The sequence below is a fragment of the Leptonychotes weddellii genome, chromosome 8 (genome assembly GCF_054177405.1).
Source record: "Leptonychotes weddellii isolate Sample4059 chromosome 8, ASM5417740v2, whole genome shotgun sequence".
NCBI classification, from domain to species: domain Eukaryota; kingdom Metazoa; phylum Chordata; class Mammalia; order Carnivora; family Phocidae; genus Leptonychotes; species Leptonychotes weddellii.
In genome coordinates, this window is record NC_138376.1 from 66381799 (window position 1) to 66401459 (window position 19661).

The 19661-nt window shown below is 44.4% G+C and overlaps 1 protein-coding gene across 7 annotated transcripts in view; it reads left to right on the forward strand.

Annotated features, from left to right (window-relative positions):
• ANKRD6 (ankyrin repeat domain 6) overlaps window positions 1–19661 on the forward strand; it is a 186405-nt gene that overhangs the window by 97724 nt on the left and 69020 nt on the right. For all 7 annotated transcript variants that reach the window (XM_081828658.1, XM_081828655.1, XM_081828659.1 and 4 more), the window contains exon 2: window positions 18157–18424. In XM_081828658.1, coding sequence (XP_081684784.1) covers window positions 18305–18424 — 120 coding nt within the window. In that variant the 5' untranslated portion in view covers window positions 18157–18304. The remainder of the gene's footprint in view (window positions 1–18156; window positions 18425–19661) is intronic.

Sequence of the window (19661 nt, forward strand, 5' to 3'; positions counted from 1 at the left end):
AAAGATTTTATTTATTTATTTGACAGAGAGAGACACAGCGAGAGAGGGAACACAAGCAGGGGGAGTGGGAGAGGGAGAAGCAGGCTTCCCGCTGAGCAGGGAGCCTGATGCGGGGCTCGATCCCAGGACCGTGGGATCATGACCTGAGCCGAAGGCAGACGCTTAACGACTGAGCCACCCAGGCGCCCAACCAACTGATTTTTAGCAGCTGATTTTTAACACCCAGCAAAGCCATCAAAATTTAAGGGAGGTAATACTAGTCAGTATTTTATACATATGTAAATAATTTATACATACGTAAATAATTTCTGAGAAAGGAACAGTACAGCAAGCCAATGATGTTCTTAAAACACCATGTTAGGGGCGCCTGGGTGGCTCAGATGATTAAGCGTCTGCCTTTGGCTCAGGTCATGATCTCCCGGTCCTGGGATGGAGCTCCACATCGGGCTCCCTGCTCAGCGGAAGCCTGCTTCTCCCTCTCCCTCTGCCTGCTGCTTCCCCTGCTTGTACACTCTGTCAAAAATAAATAAAATCTTTAAAAAAAAAAAAACAAAAAACCCCACTATTTTAAAAAAGCTGAAAGCAGTGTGATAATTTTTTAAAATTGCATCAAACTACAATTAGGAAAAAGTAAAAGCAAAAAAAGAAAAGAGAGAGAAAAGAGAAAAAAGAAAGAGAAAGAAAGAGAGAGAGAAAGAAAGAAAAAGAAAAGAAACAACAGAGGGAAGCCCTTATTATGTAGAATCTTTTCTCACTGTGATTGACATTCACCAAGAGGAACAGTGCCAAGGACCATTAAAGGAATACCCCCTGCAGTCAGTCTTTCTTCAGTCCTTGGTAATTATAGGTTAAATTTTGAACTGTCACCCCTGAAATATTACTTTCAAGGAAATTTCTGATTTATGGAGTACCATTCGCATTGCTAAAACTAATAACTAGGAAGATCCTGTTAGAACTTGTTATTTGGGAGATTACATAGGATGCGTTCCAGCAACAAACTGAGGCAGGTGGAGGGGGCAAGGGTTGTTCTGGCAAGAGGTGGATCTCGGAGGTGGGAAACCAGCATTATCACACCCTCCTCCTGCCAGCTCTGGGGAGCTGCATGCTGAGCAGTTTCAGAGGCATGCTGATGGGACCTGCCTCTTTGGCCTGTAGCCCCAGTGTTAATGTGTTTGCCCATACCTGAGGATGAAGGGGTAAGGTGGGAAGCCATCAAGCATGGTGTCTTTTTCCCAGGCCCTGGGGGAGTTGGGCTGGGCATCCTGCTCACCTGATTCTCAGCAGACAAGGGCTCCCTGGCAGCAGCTGCCTGACAGCTTATCCTCAGGAACTCTGGACACAACTCTTGCCATCCCTGTTTTTCTGCTTATCAATATGTCTTCTTTTATGGCAGGATTTCCCCCTTTTGACTGAACAGGAAACCTCACCTGTGTAACTCCTTATATATTATATAGAAGTTATGTTCTTTAGTGGGTCTAATAGAAATAGTTGATGAGTGTATCCCGGGGATGTCAAAAGGTGCATTTGCTAGGAGTCAGTTTCTACTATTTCTGTGAACCTTAACATCAATAATAGTTTATTGGGCACTTTCTATGTGTGGTCACTCTGCCAGACACTATCATCCTTTGGAGCTTTGTTATCATTTTCATAAAATTGTCTAGTGGCATGCAGTGTTTTATAAAGTAGTGTGATCCTGAGTCTCAATGTGTGGGCCGGTGAGCATATGATTTACATAGTAATAATTATGCTTCCATTTCCATTTTCATCTCTCATCATTGGAATACATCCAACTGCTTTTTAAGCCTAATTTGATAAAAACTAGTCATGAACTAATGAAATGCTGTTCTTGGTGTCCTCTTCTTTCCATCCATTGGGCATTTGATATGGGCCCATGGGTGGAGTTGAGTCACTTCTTTGGTGGAAGGGGGCCAGGCTGCTGTTGACCTAGAGCAGAGGGCTGTGCTGTCCGGGGTCAGCCTTGTCTGCCAGCAATTTTTCAGTTAATGATATTCAGGCAGTGATAGTTCTTTTGCTCTGTAACATATTTATAAAAAAAATAAAAGCAAACTAGAGTTAAAGATTTGTTCTTCTTACACGACTTTTTGAAGGCATAGATGACCTCTCACAGTCATAAGGAATAGACAGAAACCCAGTACCCAGCACTCCTGCCCTGGGACTCTCATGTGCCTTATATGATTCACACAGACCCATAGATACATGTGATTGTGAGAAATATGCATAGAAACATCTGCTAAATTTGAACATACACATGCATGCCTATGACCCAACAATTCCACTCCTAGGTAGACATGGCATATGTGTCTTCACGAAAAGATATGCATGTAAGAATGTTCATAGCCACACTGTTTTCAGTACACAAAATATAAAACCACCCCAAAGCCCATCAATAGAAGAATGGATAAATGAATTGTGGAATATTCATACAATGGAACACTACATAGCCATGCGAATGATTGGAGTAGAACTATAAGCAACAGTATGGATGAATTTCACAAATAAAATGTGGAATGAAAGAAATCAGGCAGAAAAGGATACATGGATACATCCTATTTGAGTCCATTAAAAAAATTTCAAAAATAGGCAAAATTGATCCATGATGTTAAAAATGAGGAGAGTGGTTACTCTTGGGGGTGAAGGTAGAATTAGACGTGCATGAGGGGGGTTTCTGGGATACTGGTGATTTGTTTTGTTGACCAAGGTGCTAGTTACACAGGTCTGTTCTGTTTCTAAAAGTTCAACACACTATACACTTATTTGTACACTTCTCTGTATATTTTAAATTTTAAAAAGAAAGAATGGCTATATACACATACACATATGTATTACAGGCATCCCTGTAATACATATATTCTATCAAGGAATCCCTGCATTAATTTAACAAAGCCCCGGGTTCCTGTGTGGCTCAGTCGGTTGGGTATCTGCCTTCAACTCAGGTCATGATCCCAGGGTCCTGGAACTGAGCCCCACGTCATCGGGCTCCCTGCTCAGCGGGGAGCCTGCTTCTCCCTCTGCTGTTCCCCCCTGCTTGTGCTCTCTCTCTCTCTCTCTGTCAAATGAATAAATAAAACCTTAAAAAAAAATCCCCCAGTGAGCAGAGATTCAGCTGGGTGGAACATTTCTAGTTTGGGGAGGGGTGGGGATTGGAAGGGATTGCATTTTAGTGTGCTCCCCTCCACCCCCTTCTTCTTGTCAGTAGCTGCATCCTCCCTCTGGTTTGCTAATTGTCTTTTCATGTTGTCCTTCCTCCAGCATTCCTCCCCTTTCTCCTTCTTTTTTCTCTATTGCCCTCTTCCCACCACGCTCTTTGTTTGGACATTGGGCTAGATATAAATGACCATCAAAGAGGCGATCTGCCCAAAGGCAGAAAACACATGGAACTGTCCTTGCCCAGGGTTTGGGGAGGAACCCCCTCCCCCACAGAGAAAGGCTGGAGGGGGTCTAGATTCTTCCCAAGGACTGAGTCCCAAAGAAGATAGATGGAAGCTTGGGAATGAAAGCTTCACTTATAGCGAATCCAGACACACCCTTTGCTGAAGAGAATCACAGCCTCATTCCGTGAGAAAACCATCAGAAGATGGAGGGCACAGGCTTCACCTGGGACTTTACACAGAGGGTCTCCTGCTTTGTAATTTCTCAGGTTGACCCTGTTCCTGAAGACTGCTGAAGCTCAACTAATTAAATATATTTTCATTGTGGAAATAATTTGACTATGATAATAATGAGAAATTCCTGAGAGACCTAATTATTTTAAGATTGTTTAAAACTCTTGGGGATAAATATCTCTGGTGCTAATTTGGGCATATAATAAGCAATTCAAGGTCGGTGTCATTTCTGTTCCTGCAGCCTTCACTATAGGAACCTCTTCTCCTTGTAAAGATGTGGTAGAATTTTAATTTCAAATAATGCACCATAACTGATGCTGATGACAACTGCATGTGTTTGTCATGTGATATAATTATTAGCAAAAGAATTTGGATCAAATTTGCTCATGGTTAATCTATGACTGAAACTTAAAATATGAACAATAACCAGTTTGAGAGAAAGTCTGAGCTGGGAAATAACCATGGGTAGAGAGAGGCTGAATGTGAGAAGAGCTGACTTCTGGCTGAGCATTCCCCTGAAGCTTGCCCTCCACCTAATAAATAGGTCCTCACCTTCCTGGGATGCAGAGTCTGCCAGGTCAGGGTCCATCTTTTCAAGCATGCACATGTCTGATTGTCGGTATTTGATGGCCCGAGTATGGGGAGAGGCTGCAGAGCCTCCCTGGTGGCCAGCTCTACTTGAAGTCCTAATTCCCCTCCTCCAGGGACACTTGATCCCAGCAAAGTTCTGTGCTGAAGCCAAATGCTGTGTCATGCTGTGTTTTGAGTAAGGCCAAGGGACCAAGCTCTCCCTGGGGCAGCCCTTGGGAACTATAAAGAAAAGATGGAAGGATTAAATGATGGGAAGGATTTGGAAATCTAATTGAAGAATTTAGCTTCTGGTTGACTTTATACATGTGCATGTGCACAATTAATATTTCCTGAGTGCTGGGCAACCCCTTTGGGTCCCCTCCCTCCTTGGGAGCTTTGTACTATCACTTTGCTATCGCTTAATAACCCTTGCTTCACTGCCCCCCCCCCCAATTTTCTTTTTCCTGAGTGCTTACTCTGTGCCAGGTGCTATGCTTGTCATCTACACCCACAGGTAATTCTTTTAGCTGCCTGATGAAGCCAGTAGCTACCACTATTATCCCCATTTTACAGATGAGGACATTAAAGCCCAAGAAAGTTATATAACTTGCCCAAAGTCATGAAGCACACTCTGTGGGTGGAGTGTTTATTTTTTTAATATATATATTTTTTAAGATTTTATTTATTTATTTGAGAGAGAGAGAATGAGAGAGAGAGAGCACATGAGAGGGGGGAGGGTCAGAGGGAGAAGCAGACTCCCTGCCGAGCAGGGAGCCCGATGCGGGACTCGATCCAGTGACTCCAGGATCATGACCTGAGCCGAAGGCAGTTGCTTAACCAACTGAGCCACCCAGGCGCCCCTCTGTGGGTGGAGTGTTTAAATAATCTTCTCCCCTTGCTTCTATCTACTTCTACCTCAACCACTCTTAAAAGGGAATTGAGATGGGAAATCCATGTGTGTATAGTCTTTTGCAAACAGTGGTGTAGAAACAGTTGATGTAGTACCAGCATTTCCAGAACACTGGTTGTCTCCTTTTGTAGGTGATGGACAGTATTACTATCAAATCACATCTAACTCAGTCATGCTTGCTGAAAGTTGCAGATTTTGAAAGAGCTATTGCAGAAAGTCATGTGGATTAGGGTAAATGGGAGTTGGGAGGGAGGGGTGACATGCATCATAGTCTCTATCATCTCTATCGTAGTAGCAGATGGATATTATGTTAATACTTCATTGACAGAACAATTGATCAAAATGGAATCACTCGTCTGAAAACTGGGTCCAGCAGACTTAAAAACAATAATTTCTGGAAGACCACAGAGCAGACTTTGATAAGGAGAAGCAATCTGTGTGTGTGAGTGGTCTCCTGCAAGGGTCATGGCCTTGCCAACTGGGAGACCTCCTCCAGCTTTGAGAGAAGCTTTGAGAGAAAGCCTTTGAGGAAGGCCTCTGTTCCCTGAGGGACATAGTAGGGAAAAAAATGCTGAAATTATAGTGGCAAGTCACTGTGAGTAGACACTTGGGATTTTTACTTCTGAGTAGATACTCATGTTAATCTCAGACTTCCTTTTACCATATTTGAAAGTATGTCTGCAGAGTTGCATTCACTTAGTTCTTGGCTGGCAGAGCAACTTTATGATTGGGGTATGTGTATGCACGTGCGTGCGTGTGTGAGTACTGTGGTTCAGAATTGGGAACTGAAAATCTAACATGGCTGTCTTTCAGTTCAGCAGTGTTTCCTGCAGGTCAACCGCTGCGTACTCAGCCTGAGTTGGCGGCCAGCTGGAGAGACCCCAGTGAGGGTGGCTCTCCACCCTCCAGTTCATTATCAAGTGCTTCCCTACTGTACCGTCTCCTTCCTGAAAGAATGAGTAAAGAACATTCTATTGGAATATGTAGTCAGTAGACACTTAGCCCCTGGAACCTGACTGTCCCTGAGACAGTAGTGAAGGATCCCTTGGTTACAACAGCATCACAAGTGTTGAAGTGACATAGTAGAGTCCTGGCTCTTGGCCATGCAAGTGTGGGTGAGTGACTTTGAAAAGGAAGCACAGCTTGTGATTGTAAGTGACCCCTGACAGGTAATTGACAAAGAGTTATTGAACATCCATTATGTATAAGGCATTTGTGTGACTTTCCTGTGGCTACTGTAACAAATCACCATAAACTCGATGGCTTAAAACAATAGGAAGTTATTCTCTCACATTCTGGAGGCCAGAAGTCTGAAATCAAGGTGTCAGCTGGGCTGTACTCCCTGTGGGGGCTCTTGGGGATAATTCTTCCTTTCCTCATCTGTCCTCTGATGGGTCCAGGTGGCATGTGGCCTCATCACTCTAATCTCTGCCTCTGGGGTCACACGCCCTCCTCTTCTTCTGTCTTAAAACTCCCTCTGTTCCTCTTCTAAGGATTCATATGCTTGCATTTAGGACCCACCCAGATAATCCAGGATAACCAGCTGTTCTCAGGATCCTTAACATAATATATCTTTCGTCATATAATTTAACACTCAGGCTCTGGGGGTTAGGACATGGACATACCTTTTTGGGGACCACCATTCAACTGATTTATTTGGACCCATGGAAAAATAAGAGCATTGACTTGCTCATAGGAGTCTATGATCCAGTTGTATAAGCATAGATGTGTTTATTTGTTCAGCAAGTATGTATTCTCATAAGCCATATACCAGGCTGTGTGCTTGCATTGGATTTACAGAAAGGAATGAGACACAGCCCCTGTATTAGAGAAGCTGAGTCTGAGAGCAAAGACATTGTAAACAAGGGTAACCCCAAAGAATTTCAGTCTCTTGTGGTCTAGTATTTGTATGGACATCTTCAAATAATCATAATCCAAGGACCAAAAGTAATTTTTTAATAAGTAGTAATCTTTACTTGTTGCTCTTAAAAAATTAAAGGAAACTCAATTCACAAACTCTCAGTAACAATTTTCATATCCCCTTTCCCCGCCCTAATTCTCTCACATTCCACAATGTTTAGAAGCCTGTTGTTTACCAGCAGCCTCCAGAAACTCTTATTCCGTCCTGCATTTGGCATGGCACTACTTGCTCACTCTCCCAGCTCTTTGTTATACAGACTAGCTTGGCCTCCCTTGGCAAGTCAACCTTTTCCTTTCCTTTCTCTGCTGACTGTCCTTTAATTCTGCATCCTAGAGCCCAGGAGCCTCTCTGGGACAGTGTCCTTAGAAGAGCTGCTAAATGGAGAAGGCTTTTTAATTGGAAGGGAGGAGGAGAGGCCAAGAATACTGACATCACACAATTGCAGTCCAGTTTGGTAAATACTTACAGAGAGATTTAAAAGTTACATTATTTTGTATCAGCCTCATTCCATGATTGCAGCAACCCAATGCGTAAAAACTGTTATTCTTCCTATTTTATACACGAGGAAATGAACCTAGATTTATTAAATACATTGCCCAACACAAGTAGTCAAGCTGGGATTTGAGCTCAGGGCCCTTGGGATTTGGGCCTTAGGAACCTGGAGGGTGGAGTAGCATTGGAGGAATCATCTGAGAGGACACTTTGAATCAGGTTTGAAGGATGAGAAGGAGTTTGGAAAAGATCTAAAGAGCATTGTAAGCTGAAAGGGCAGGGTGGTGCTTTTAAGGTTGTGAGTACCTGTGTGGCGAAGCCAGGGTGCAGAATGGGTGGGTGGGGTGCCAGCAGAGCAGGTGGTTGGAAATAGAGGTAAGACCAGGCCATGTGTGGATTTGTGTCTCGCTGGACTTTGTTCTGGGGGAACGTGAGGCACTGAGGGTTATAAGCAAAGGGGAAGCACGATCACATTTGTTGTGAAAAGAGCATTCTGAGAGTGATCACATATATTGAGGTGGGGAGGGGGTGGGGAGGACTTGAGACAGGGAGACTACCATGGGAGGCAGCTTCTGCACTTGAACTTCTGTCCTGTGACTAGCAGTCTCCATAGCCCCCATATGATCTGGTCATAAAAGGCTCTTTGACTAGAAGCACAGAGGATGAGAGGTCCATAGACAAAGGCAAAATAATTGGCACCGAAGACATAAGTGCCACAACCTAGCAGACTATTGCTTGACAGATAGACAGAGTTAATGACCCTCCTGCATTGCAGCTCATCTGTCTGTACTCCATCTTTGCCATCTTGAAACAAACTGGAGGAGAAGTTTCTCATTACTCTCCTTCCTCTAACACTGACACATCAGAAGGGGGAACTTCTCTCTTACTGGCACAGTGATCTTCTAAGGCCCAGTCAGAGGAGAGAGAATTAACACTGTTGGCTCAATGGCTCTATCTTTCCTGAGGGTCAAGTTTAATAAATCCCTAACAACTATCTGGACAGGTTATATTGACTTCTACAAAGTTATCTTTTATTGCATTTTGAGCCAAAGAGCACTCACTGTCAGAATCCTGAACATTAGTCTGGCCTAGTTTTCCCTTGGTAAAAACTCATCTGCAGCAGCAGACTCCCTTACACAAGCTGAAAACTACTTCACCTTTCTTATCCCAATTTCCAAGTTTAGATAATCACAAGCAGAATTTCAGGAAACATCATTAGCATCTAGTTGGAGACCACTGCAATAGTTCAGGTAAGAAATGATGATATCCTGAATGAAAGCAGTGGCCATGCAGCTAGAGAAGAGAGAACAGGACAAGGAACATTTAAGTACCAACCACACAGCTGTGCTTATATTTACTGAGCACTTTCTATGTGCCAGACATTGTATAGTGTGTGTATTATCTCATTTCATCTTTGCAACAACCCAATAAGGTAAGAACCGTTACTCTATTTTACACATGAGAACACAGGCTCAGAGTCATTAGAAACTTGCCCAAAGTAAGTGGCAGAGCCGGGATTTGAGCCCCAGGAATCTGATCTCAAAACTCATTTTTTTAAAGATTTATTTATTTGTTAGAGAGAGCATGCGAGCACAAGCAAGAGGGGCAGAAGGAGAGGGAGAGGGAATCCCAAGCCGACTCCACACAGCATGGAGCCAGATGCAGGGCTTGATCTCACGACCCTGAGATCATGTCCTGAGCTGAAACCAAGAGTCAGTCCCTTAACCGACTGCACCGCCCAGGCACCCCTCAAAACTCTCATTTTTATCTCTGTGTATTACTGTCTCAAATCAGGAGGATTTGGTAATTTATGGAATGTGGGGGTGGGGGAAGGAGAATCAGAGAATTGGGAGGAGTGTTCCAGATTAGGGAAATAGGCAGATAGATGAAAGGTGGAGCCACTCCCCAAAATGGGGACATAGGAAAAGGAATGGGTTTCAAAGAAGGATGATGATTTGGTTGTGAACATGTTGATAGGGGACATCCAAGTACGATGTCTTTAAATGGTCGGGTGCTTAAAATATGGAGCTTCAGAGAAAGTGATTGAGGCTAAAGAAGTCTGTATCTAGGCAGCAGAGGGGCATGTGAGCAGCAGCAGCGGGGGATGGGGAGGTGGGTAACAGATTTTCTAGAGAAGAAGATGAGCGGAGAAGGCAGTCAGGGATAGAATCTCAGGCACCTGCAACATTTAAGGGACCAGTGAATGAAGAGCCCTTGAATGAGAAAAAGAAACAGTTCAAGGGATGATAGGAGAATGAGGAGAGACTGGGCTACAGAAACCAGAGGAGAAGGAAGTGTGATGAAGGAATGGTAGCCGTGCCTAATGCAACAGAGAACTCACATAAGGTAAGAATTGGAAGTTACCACTGCATTTGGCAATTAGGTCAATGTAAAATCGGCTGGTGGCAATGCAAAATATTATAGCCATTTTGGAAGACGGTATAGCAGTTTCTTGCAAAGCTAAACATTTTCCTAACATATGATTTAGCAGTGGTATTCCTTAGTATTTAACCAAATGAGATAAAAAAGTATGACACACAAAAACCTGCACATGAATGTTTATAGCAGCTTTATTCATAATTGCTAAAACTTGGAAGCAATGAAGATATCCTTTGATAGGTGAATGGATAAACAAACTGTGGTACATCTGTAGAATGGAATATTATTTAGTGATAACAAAAATGAGCTATCAAGCCATGAAAAGACATGGAGGAACCTTAAATGCATATTACTAAGTGAAAGAAGCCAACTGAAAAGGTTATATACTGTATGATTCCAACTACATGACATTCTGGGGAAGGCAAAACTATAAAGATAGTATTAAGTCCAGTGGTTGCCAGGAGTTGGGGGGGGGGGAGGGAGGGATAAATAGGTGGAGCACTAGGCCTGTGAAACTATTCTGTGTGATAGTATAATCGTGCATACACCTCATTATACATTTGTCCAAACCCACAGAACTATACAACACAAAGAAGGAACCCTAATGTAAACCATGGACTTTAGTTAATAATAATGTATCAATATTGACTCATCAATTGTAACAAATTTTCCACACCAATGCAAAATGTTAATAATAGGGGAAACTGGCAGGGGGTGGGGGGGTACGTGGAAACCCTTTGTATTTTCTGCTCAGTTTTCTGTAAATCTAAAACTGATCTAAAAAATAAGATCTATTGATTAAAATAAAAAGAAAGGAGGAAAGAGGAAAGGAAGGGAATAAAAGAAGAAATATACAAAGGAAGAATGAGAAAGAAAGCCATGTGCATACAGTCTTCAAAGTGTAACATGAACCCATAATTATAATTAATCCAGTTCTTGGAAATCTTGAATTCTAAGTTGAGTAAAAATATGACTAGTTTCTCTTGTGCTTACCGACTTCTAGGGCTCCCCATCACAAATGCAAGATACACCAGTGTCTTTGGCATGATATGAAATTTTTTTCACAGCCCAACTTTGCAACGTGATCTCTGGGTCATCACCCATGTATTGCAAGCTTCAGGTGCAACAGTCTCTTTGCTTGTCTTTCCCACTCATGACATGCACTTCCAGACTATGCCTTTTTGCTCTTGCTGTTTCTTCTGCCTATTTCCTCTCCCTTTCTCTAGCTAACAAAATCCTACACATCCTCCACCACTCATCCCACACCTACCCTTCTCTGTGAGAACTTTGCTGATTCCTTTCACTCCTAGCACACTAAGCAAGAAAACTCCCTCTCCGGGTTTCTGTCTTTCTTTGTGCCCATCTCTTCAATAAATGCATAGTACAGTACAACATCAACAACAAACAGCTTAGTGGGAAAACTGGGAGGCAGAAAGAAGCCTGATCAAAGCAGATTTAAGAAGTGGATGGAAGAAATGTATCCATGGAAGGTAGATTATTGTGTGGGGATTGTTTTTTTATTATAATTTGGCATTGTTTGTTTTGGTTTGTCTTTAGCATTTGTGGTTTTACCCAACAGGGATTGAGGGTAGTGAAAAGAAAATTCTTGAGTGGCTGTGGTGCTGTCCAATGCTTGCAGTGCTGACGGATGTGCAGCACTGGGAAGGGTCTGTCTCCAGATTGGTAATTCTTCTCCCCAGAGCCGTGGTCCTCTATTTTGGGGAGGGAGGGAGAGAGGAGAATGACTACATCCATTTATTATCTCATGGAGGTTCAGGAGCCATACCCTGCCTCATCTGTGGGGGAAGGAGAAAAAGGTTTGCTGACTTGGTAGACATTTCCACTTTTTCTCATGAGATCCACAGGCTTCTGAAGACGAGTTAATGACTAGAAAAAGCAATTAGTTTTTAGTTTTTCTATCATCCACTTAACAGACATTAAAGGCTAACTATATTCCAGGAACCAAGCCAGGCACTGGAATACAAGATAACCAAAACAGGGTTCCTGTCCTCAAGGAGTTTAGTCTAAGCAGGAAAATCAACCTTGAGCCCATGCCAGCCATTACACGTGAGGGGAGCTGTCTTAGTTCAGGCTGCCAGGACAAGATACCATAGATTGAGTGGCTTAAGTAATAGAAATTTATTTTCTCATGGTTCTCAAGGCTGGAAGTCCAAGATCAAGGTCCAGCAGGGTTTGGTTTTCAGTAAGGACTTTCTTCCTGGCTTGCAGGTGGCCAGTTTCTTGCTATGTCTTCATATGGCCTTTCCTCTGAGAATGGGTGTGGGGGGGGCAGATAGGAGCATGATTAGAGAGAGTAGGGGGAGGGACTTTCTTTGATGTCTCTCCTATAAAAACACTAATCCTATCAGATCAGGGCCCCACCCTTATGACCTCACTTTATCTTATTTACCTCCTAAAGGCACTATTTCCAAGTAGTCACACTGAGGATCAGGGCCTCAACGTATGAATTTGGGGGAGGGGAACACAACTCAGCCCATGACAGGAGCTTATAGAAAACTGTAAGAGCACAGATGAGGGCCTGATCGCTTTGTCTAGGGAAAGAAGGCTCAGCGATGACTTGGTGTGGATTTTGAGCACGTGGGTATCAGTATATGTGATTTTGGTAGCCCCAGTTTGGAGGCTCTGGTGATCTAGCAGTGCTGGGCAGTCAACAAGTAACTATTGTCCCATGTAAAAAGAAGAGGTCTCTATACCACAGGCTTTCTGTCAATGATAACTTTATTCAATGATATTCTTAGGCTTCTGATACTATTTTTATATGTGTTAGCAGCTTTTCTTGATGGTAGAGTATGTCACAGGTTTCCAGATGTCACTCAGCCTTTGCTGCAACAGCCTCTGTATGCCTCCTGCAGAGGGGATTATTTCAACGATTCAGTAACTGTCAGATTCAGAAGTACTGTATACTTCACGTGGCTCCAGAAATAAGCATACGTGTTCCTTTGCTATAGTGAGGTGTGTAAAATGAGTCATGGGCTTGCTCAAAAGGGTGTTCTGCCCCTGTTGTCCGTTTTGCACATAGCATTTGGGCACCCCAGGCTTTGTGAACAGCCAGGGCTGTACTGTCCCCATTGATAATATTATGTGGGGTACTATTCTCAGAAAAAGGAAATGTCCCAGAAGTTTTGAGAAAAGTAACCACTCCTTTCTTTATAGTTGTCACATTCGGTTTACATTTCTCATTTGGCACCTGGCCTTAGGGGCTTCATTAAGACCTATCAGGGCCAGTTTCTTTAAGGTAGGGAGAGAGTCACATTGCTCCCTGTTCTAACCTCACTTGGGAGTCCATGATGGCAGTATCCCAGCAGTGATCACTTTTGGATAAACCAGTACGATTGTTGTGTATTAAAAATAAGCTTCTCGGGGCACCTGGGTGGCTCAGTCATTAGGCATCTGCCTTCGGCTCAGGTCATGATCCCAGAGTCCTGGGACTGAGCCCCGCATCGGGCTCCCTGCTCAGTGGGAAACCTGCTTCTCCCTCTCCCACTCCCCCTACTTGTGTTCCCTCTCTCGCTGTGTCTCTCTCTGTCAAATAAATAAAATCTTTAAAAAAAAAAAAAAAAGCTTATCATTCTACTGGCACTTTGTCTGCCCAGTGGAATTCAGTCTCTGTAATGCACTGCCCTGAGTCTGGCTATTCTCGCCTTGGTATAAGCCAAATAATAGCCAAAGCAGAATCCCAGCCTGTTGCCCATAAGAGCTGTTACCCTCAAGGAAATGGGGGCAAGGCCTTGAGCAGGGAGGGTGCTTGGAGGGTCTGCATTGAAAGTAATATTCCCATCTTCAGGACCAACAATTCTGGCTTTCAAAATAAGGAAAAAGTGGTAATATGGCTCAAGTCAAAATGAAAACCCTCTTCCTTTCTGTGACCGCTCTAGTTGGGGAGTTAGTTTTCTGTTGCTTCAACAAGTGGTCTGGAGGACACTCCTGTGATGGTTAGGGCCATTGACAGCACTTGATTAAAACTTGACAGCTTTTCTCCCTATCTCCTCCCTCCCCCCTCCCCACTGAGACTCTGTTTAGAGGAGCATTTGTGAGACAAACTGGGCTTACAAACATTGAAACAGCTGCTCTCCCAGCCCCTTGACTCCTGTACTGCTGCAGTCACGGTGCTGGAACTCTCTGCCGAGGAGGGTGGAGTGTCTGGATCTCTGCTGTTCCCTGTTAACATAAAGGCAGTTCTTTACAGGTTTTGACCCTGCCTGCATTCTCCCTCCCTTACAACATGCACATTCATCTCTTTTCGTGGTATTACTGCTGCCAGAATGCAAACTTCATCTCTCTGTCATCTGAGCATCATTCAAAAGCATTCCGCCCATTTGTGAATTATTCCCTGACTCTTGATAGGGCAGTGTTACAGGTCCTCTGCCGGCAGAAGGGAGTTCGACAAGACCTGAAGACCCAAGACCTTCAGAAGCTGTGACGAGCAGACTAGGAAGCCACAAGACATTGTGAGCTGAGTGGATGTCTTAATAAGCTTTTAGATGTGATTTGGCCAGAGTTGGCAGAGGAAGCTCAAGGGAAAAAGGCGAGTAAATTGTTGCAGACCCACTGGGCGTGACAACCCTAGGAAGCTAATGATCTCTCCGGGAAGGAATTGACAGCAATTATCCAGCAACAGAACACCATGTAGAATGGGGAGGACAGACTCCCAGATGTGAGTACAACCTCTCTTCACTACAGGGTTTTGAGCAGTAGGAGCAAAGCGAGTTATTATAATTGATGGTGCTCCCTAACCACTGGTTCTGGGTGCCTGTGGACTGTCTCTGGTTGGGCTGTGCATAAGGTCCTGGCTGGGACTTTTGTTTGCCAGGTCTCTTCTAGAATATTTTGTCTGTCAGGAAACTGAATGTAGTGGTTTGGGGATATTGGTACCAGGAGACTTTGTTGTAAATCCTCAGGAAAACAGCAAGAGCAAACCTCATAGACCTTTTGCTCTAAAAAGAAAACAGATTGCATCACAGACCAAGCAGCTGTGTGGCCCTCTGGCATTCGTGATGAGAGAAAAAAAGCATTGGCAAATTGGAATGCAGTGAAAATGGGGCAGTGGGCTAGGAGAAAGGAGGGAAATCTTTCTTAGGAAGCTAAATACTTTCTGGATTCAGGAAGCTCATTGAATATTTATGATCATGGATTTATTTCATTTCTGCTTAAAGAACTGGCAGCATGTTTGCATTTAATGTTTTTCTCTGGAGCCCTGTGAAAGTGAGCATTGTGACAAAGAGGGATGTGATTGATAGATGTGGGGCAGAAGAAATTCCTCACCGCCAGCCGTGGGAAGTGTCTTGAATGATAGCTGATCTATTTGGAAGAGGAGGCTCAGATTTAATGAGGGAATGGGGCTGCTACAGCCTGGGGACCCAATAGGTTGGCAGTGGAATTTAACTCGTTGATTGCAAACTGGCTGCCACCTCTTTATTCCTCTCCCTCCCCCACTTCTTGTTGGGGGTCCTCTATCCCCCTTATTTCTCTCCCTCAGCCCGCCTCCACCTGGCCCAATTTGTTAGTTCAGAGGTGTCAGACAAGAAGCTGAGTATCCCCTTATTCAAAAAGGATGGAGGTGTAGAAAGGAAGCCAAAAGGAAGACTCAGCCACTTTGATCTCTTCCCACCACCCTGTGTGTAAATGCAACTGTAGGTGAATGCTGGAGGTCCTACCAGCGAGCCTATTACTGGATTTAAATTGAGAATGAACTTGAGATGCCCAAGCACAAAGGGATAATGCTAGCTGCAGACTGGTAACTGGAACCCTAGGATTCTGCTCCTGATTTTGCAAGCAGTTTTCTGTGCAACTCTAGTTGGGGGAAATATCCAAAATCCTATAAGCAACATGTCCTGGAGCTGCCCTGTTCCTCTGGCAGGCTGTGCATTGGCCATGGTGGAGGCGGTCGGGTGGAGTGGGGTGGGGACTGGGGAGCATTTCATTCTTAAGTAGCTGTAACTGAAAAGCAAAAAAAAATTAAAAATAATTTTTAAAAATTCTGTTTGGCCAATATTTCTCAACTGTAGTGTTTTTCTATCTTAAAAAAAAAAAGGAATAGTAATGTGTGCTGGATTTGCAAAGGGCTGTTTACCAAAGGTAATTATGTAAACAAGGCTATCTCAGAAGCCTGCAACCATGGCAATAAGTGTCTAAGAGCTGGGTTTATTGTCTGGGACAGGAGGGGAGTGGCTGTCCATGTACTGTGGGCCTGCTGACCCGCGCATCTGTTGCTGGGGAGACTGGACAGCACTGCTGGTCTGCAGCTCGTGACCTCGGCTGATGGGCTGCACTGAGTTTGCAGCAAGGACATCTCTATGTCTATCCCCAGGAGCTAAGCTCTGAAGTAAAATGAGTGAAATTTTAGTCATGATAACAGTATTTGTATGAACTGGGCCATTGTAGTTGAGACATTCAGATGCCCATTACAAGAAAAGTTTGGGTACAGGAAGGTGGCCGTTGAGTGCACAAAGATAACAAATGAGTAAATGGAAGAATGTGGTTGTAGAGAGAGAGCATTTAGGAAGCCGCAGCTAATATTGTATTTTCCTGACTTTTGCGCCTGGAATGCTTTTGCAGTATTGGGGCAAACAGAACAGAAGCTCAGTATTACTGGCTTGAAGTTACCACAGATTATCTGAATAGAGAGACAGTGTATCCAATGTTTACAAAAACAAACCACTCTAAACAGTGGAACGGTCTGGGAAACATAAAGCCCGAACTAGTCTCTCAGTGGGATCCTGGGAATCTCCAATGGCATTTCCAGCTCTGTTTCTCTGCTTTGAGTCTCAGCGTTACCCTTTCATTGGCTCATTCATTCAACCAAGATTTCCGGTGCATCCCAGGGACCTCTGACCATGGCTAACAGAGGAGTCCTCTGCTTTGGAGCATCCCTTCTCCAGATTTGTTGCACTTCCAGTGAGCAGAGCAGGGTGGATTGGTATGGTTTTGTTTTTTTTTTAAAGATTTTATTTATTTATCTGACAGAGAGAGACCGCGAGAGAGGGAACACAAGCAGGGGGAGTGGGAGAGGGAGAAGCAGGCTTCCCGCCGAGCAGGGAGCCTGATGCGGGGCTTGATCCCAGGACCTTGGGATCATGACCTGAGCTGAAGGCTGGCGCTTAACGACTGAGCCACCCAGGTGCTCCCCCCTTTTTTTTAAAGATTTATTTATTTGAGGGGTGAGGGGCAGAGAGAGAGAAGGGAGAGAGAACCTCAAGCAGACTCCCTGCTGTGTGCAGAGCCCAATCGATCCCAGGACCCTGAGATCATGACCTGAGCTGAAATCAAGAGTCGGATGTTTAACCGACTGGGCCACCCAGGCGCCCCGAATCCTTTACTTTTGACATAATTACCAGTGGCTTTGGTTTGCTGTAAAGGTGGCCCAGGGCTACTGATAGGAGTCAGCCTTTAAAATTCTATCCATTTGCCATTGTTGGAAAGAAGAGGTTAAGTTTACTGCTAGTTACTCCCTCCAGACCACTGCTCTGAGTGGGGCTTTGCATCCTAGAGGTGGTTTTAGTAGGCCTTTTATTTCCTGTTAGGCATGGAAGCAACAGAAGCAGCCCCTCTGCATGCAGTTGGCAGCGCGCACTGTCAGTGGTTCTAGCATCCTTGCTGTTCCCAAAGTGGGTTGTTCCGACAATAATTGGAACTGGGAGATGGCCCGGGCCTGTGCCCAGCTCTCCATCTGTCCCAGAACTCAGGAAACTGCGCTGTTTACAGTGAGGCAAGGATGAAGCAAAGCAACTGCAGTAAGTGCTGGGACAAAAATCCCAAGGATTTAACCCACTCCTCAGGGTGTCCGTGGGGTGTGATCCACAGGCACCTTCACCTGCCAGCAGAAGCAGCGTGTTAGCTGTGGCAGACCCACAAAACATGGTCCAGAGGCCCTTTGAGATCATACGTGGTATAGTTACCTACCAAAGACAGGCCTGGAACCCCTGTGATGTGGATGGGATTATAGCAGGTCTCTGCTACCTAGGATGGAAGTACAGAGCAGACCTCATGGTTTTGGTTATAATCCTCTGGAGAATGTCCCTGAAGCGGGAAGAAGGGAGGGAGATTGGCACATGCTGCAGCCTTCTGTTTCCCAGTTCAGGGGCTTTGGTGTGCAGAGTGTGCTTCGTGCTTGTCCTGTCTTTACCCAGCTTCTGTCCCCTGCCATTGAGCCCTCAGCAGATGCCCTGAGATCAGAGAGAAGAGGTGTGGCCCATCCTGTGTGCTGAGTGGTGCTGATGGCAACTTTGTTTTGTAATCCCTAGGTCCTGAAGATGGCATAGTAATAATAGAGGCACCTTCTAAGGATCGGGAGCATCTTGACCCGTAGGTCCCTGCCCGGGCCAGTGGCGCCGTGTTGAGCTGAAGGAACTTGTCTACTGCGTTCCTGAAAACCTCTTTCCCTCCTAATTCATGAGCCAGCAGGATGCGGTTGCTGCACTTTCAGAACGCCTTCTCATAGCTGCGTACAAAGGCCAAGCAGAGAATGTGGTTCAGCTCATCAACAAGGGCGCCAAGGTAGCAGTTACCAAGGTAACAAGAAGGGGGAAAAAAAACGCTTTAGCCATTCCCTGGGAAAAAGCTTACCTCCTAATAACCATTGTCTGTACAACTGTTGTGTTTGGTTTGAAGCTTTCATAGAACTGGCTTCTTTTTTTCCAGTGATGACAGTTTGGAGAGAAGGAAGGGGGATTAAAATGCTTTCAGTGCTATCTTTCAAATGGAGTGACTTGTAATTAGCATTTGACAGTCTTTAAAATCACAGTGTGGCTTTTTCTCACCTACTTCTTTAGCTAAATGGGTAAGAGATCTCTCTGGAGAAGTTGGGGTACAAAAACTTATTGGGAAGAATGTTTGTACAATAATCACATTAGACCAGCTTGTGGACAGGGCAGCCCATCCACTGTGCAGAGCCTCACTGGTCCCGTCTGTACAGTGACAGGCTTGGACCAGATGACGGCCACCATCTCTTTGGGCTTTCATTTCATATGGGTCAGTAAAAGTTATGGTAAGCTTTGGAGGACATTGCTTATCCCCCACCAACAGATAATACCATGGGAGATGAGAGAACATACTGGCCAATGGGCAGTTTTGTAGCAAAACGGAGGAAAGTCAGGCTGCAGAGTTAGGTGACAAGTTAAAATACAAACGGGATAATGCTGATGGAAAATACTTATTGAGCACTTAGTATTGCTCTAAGGACTTTACAGTCCTCTAGACGAGGTTCTTTTTTTCATCCCCACTGTAGAGATGAGGAAACTGAGGCACAGAATGATATAAGTAACTTGCTCAGGGTCCTTCAGCTGTTGAGTGGCAGAATTGCTACTTGTACCTGCAGAGTCTGACTCCAAAGCCCACCCTCCAGGCCACCCCAGATAGAGCTGTGGTAAGAAGCAAAGTTTAGTTTTCAAATGGTAATGTCTGACCACCAGTGGCAAAGATTGGCCACATTTTCAGTTACTCATATGCAGTCTCTATATTTCGTGATTCTGAAGTGTGCTTTTTTGGCATCACCAAGCAAGCAGTTTAATAGTTTAAGGTCTCAGTCCCACAAGAGTGCCTCCCCCCCACCGCCGCCCCCACACAGGTACAGTTGCCAAGCACAGGTTATGACCTGTGCTTCGAACCAACTGGTTATAAATCAAAGGTTCCCACAACTCCCTCCTTGTGTTCGATTAATTTGCTAGAGGCAGTCACAGAACTCAGGAAGACATTTTGCTTACTAGATTACCAGTTCATTATGAAAGGATATGATATAACTGAGGATCAG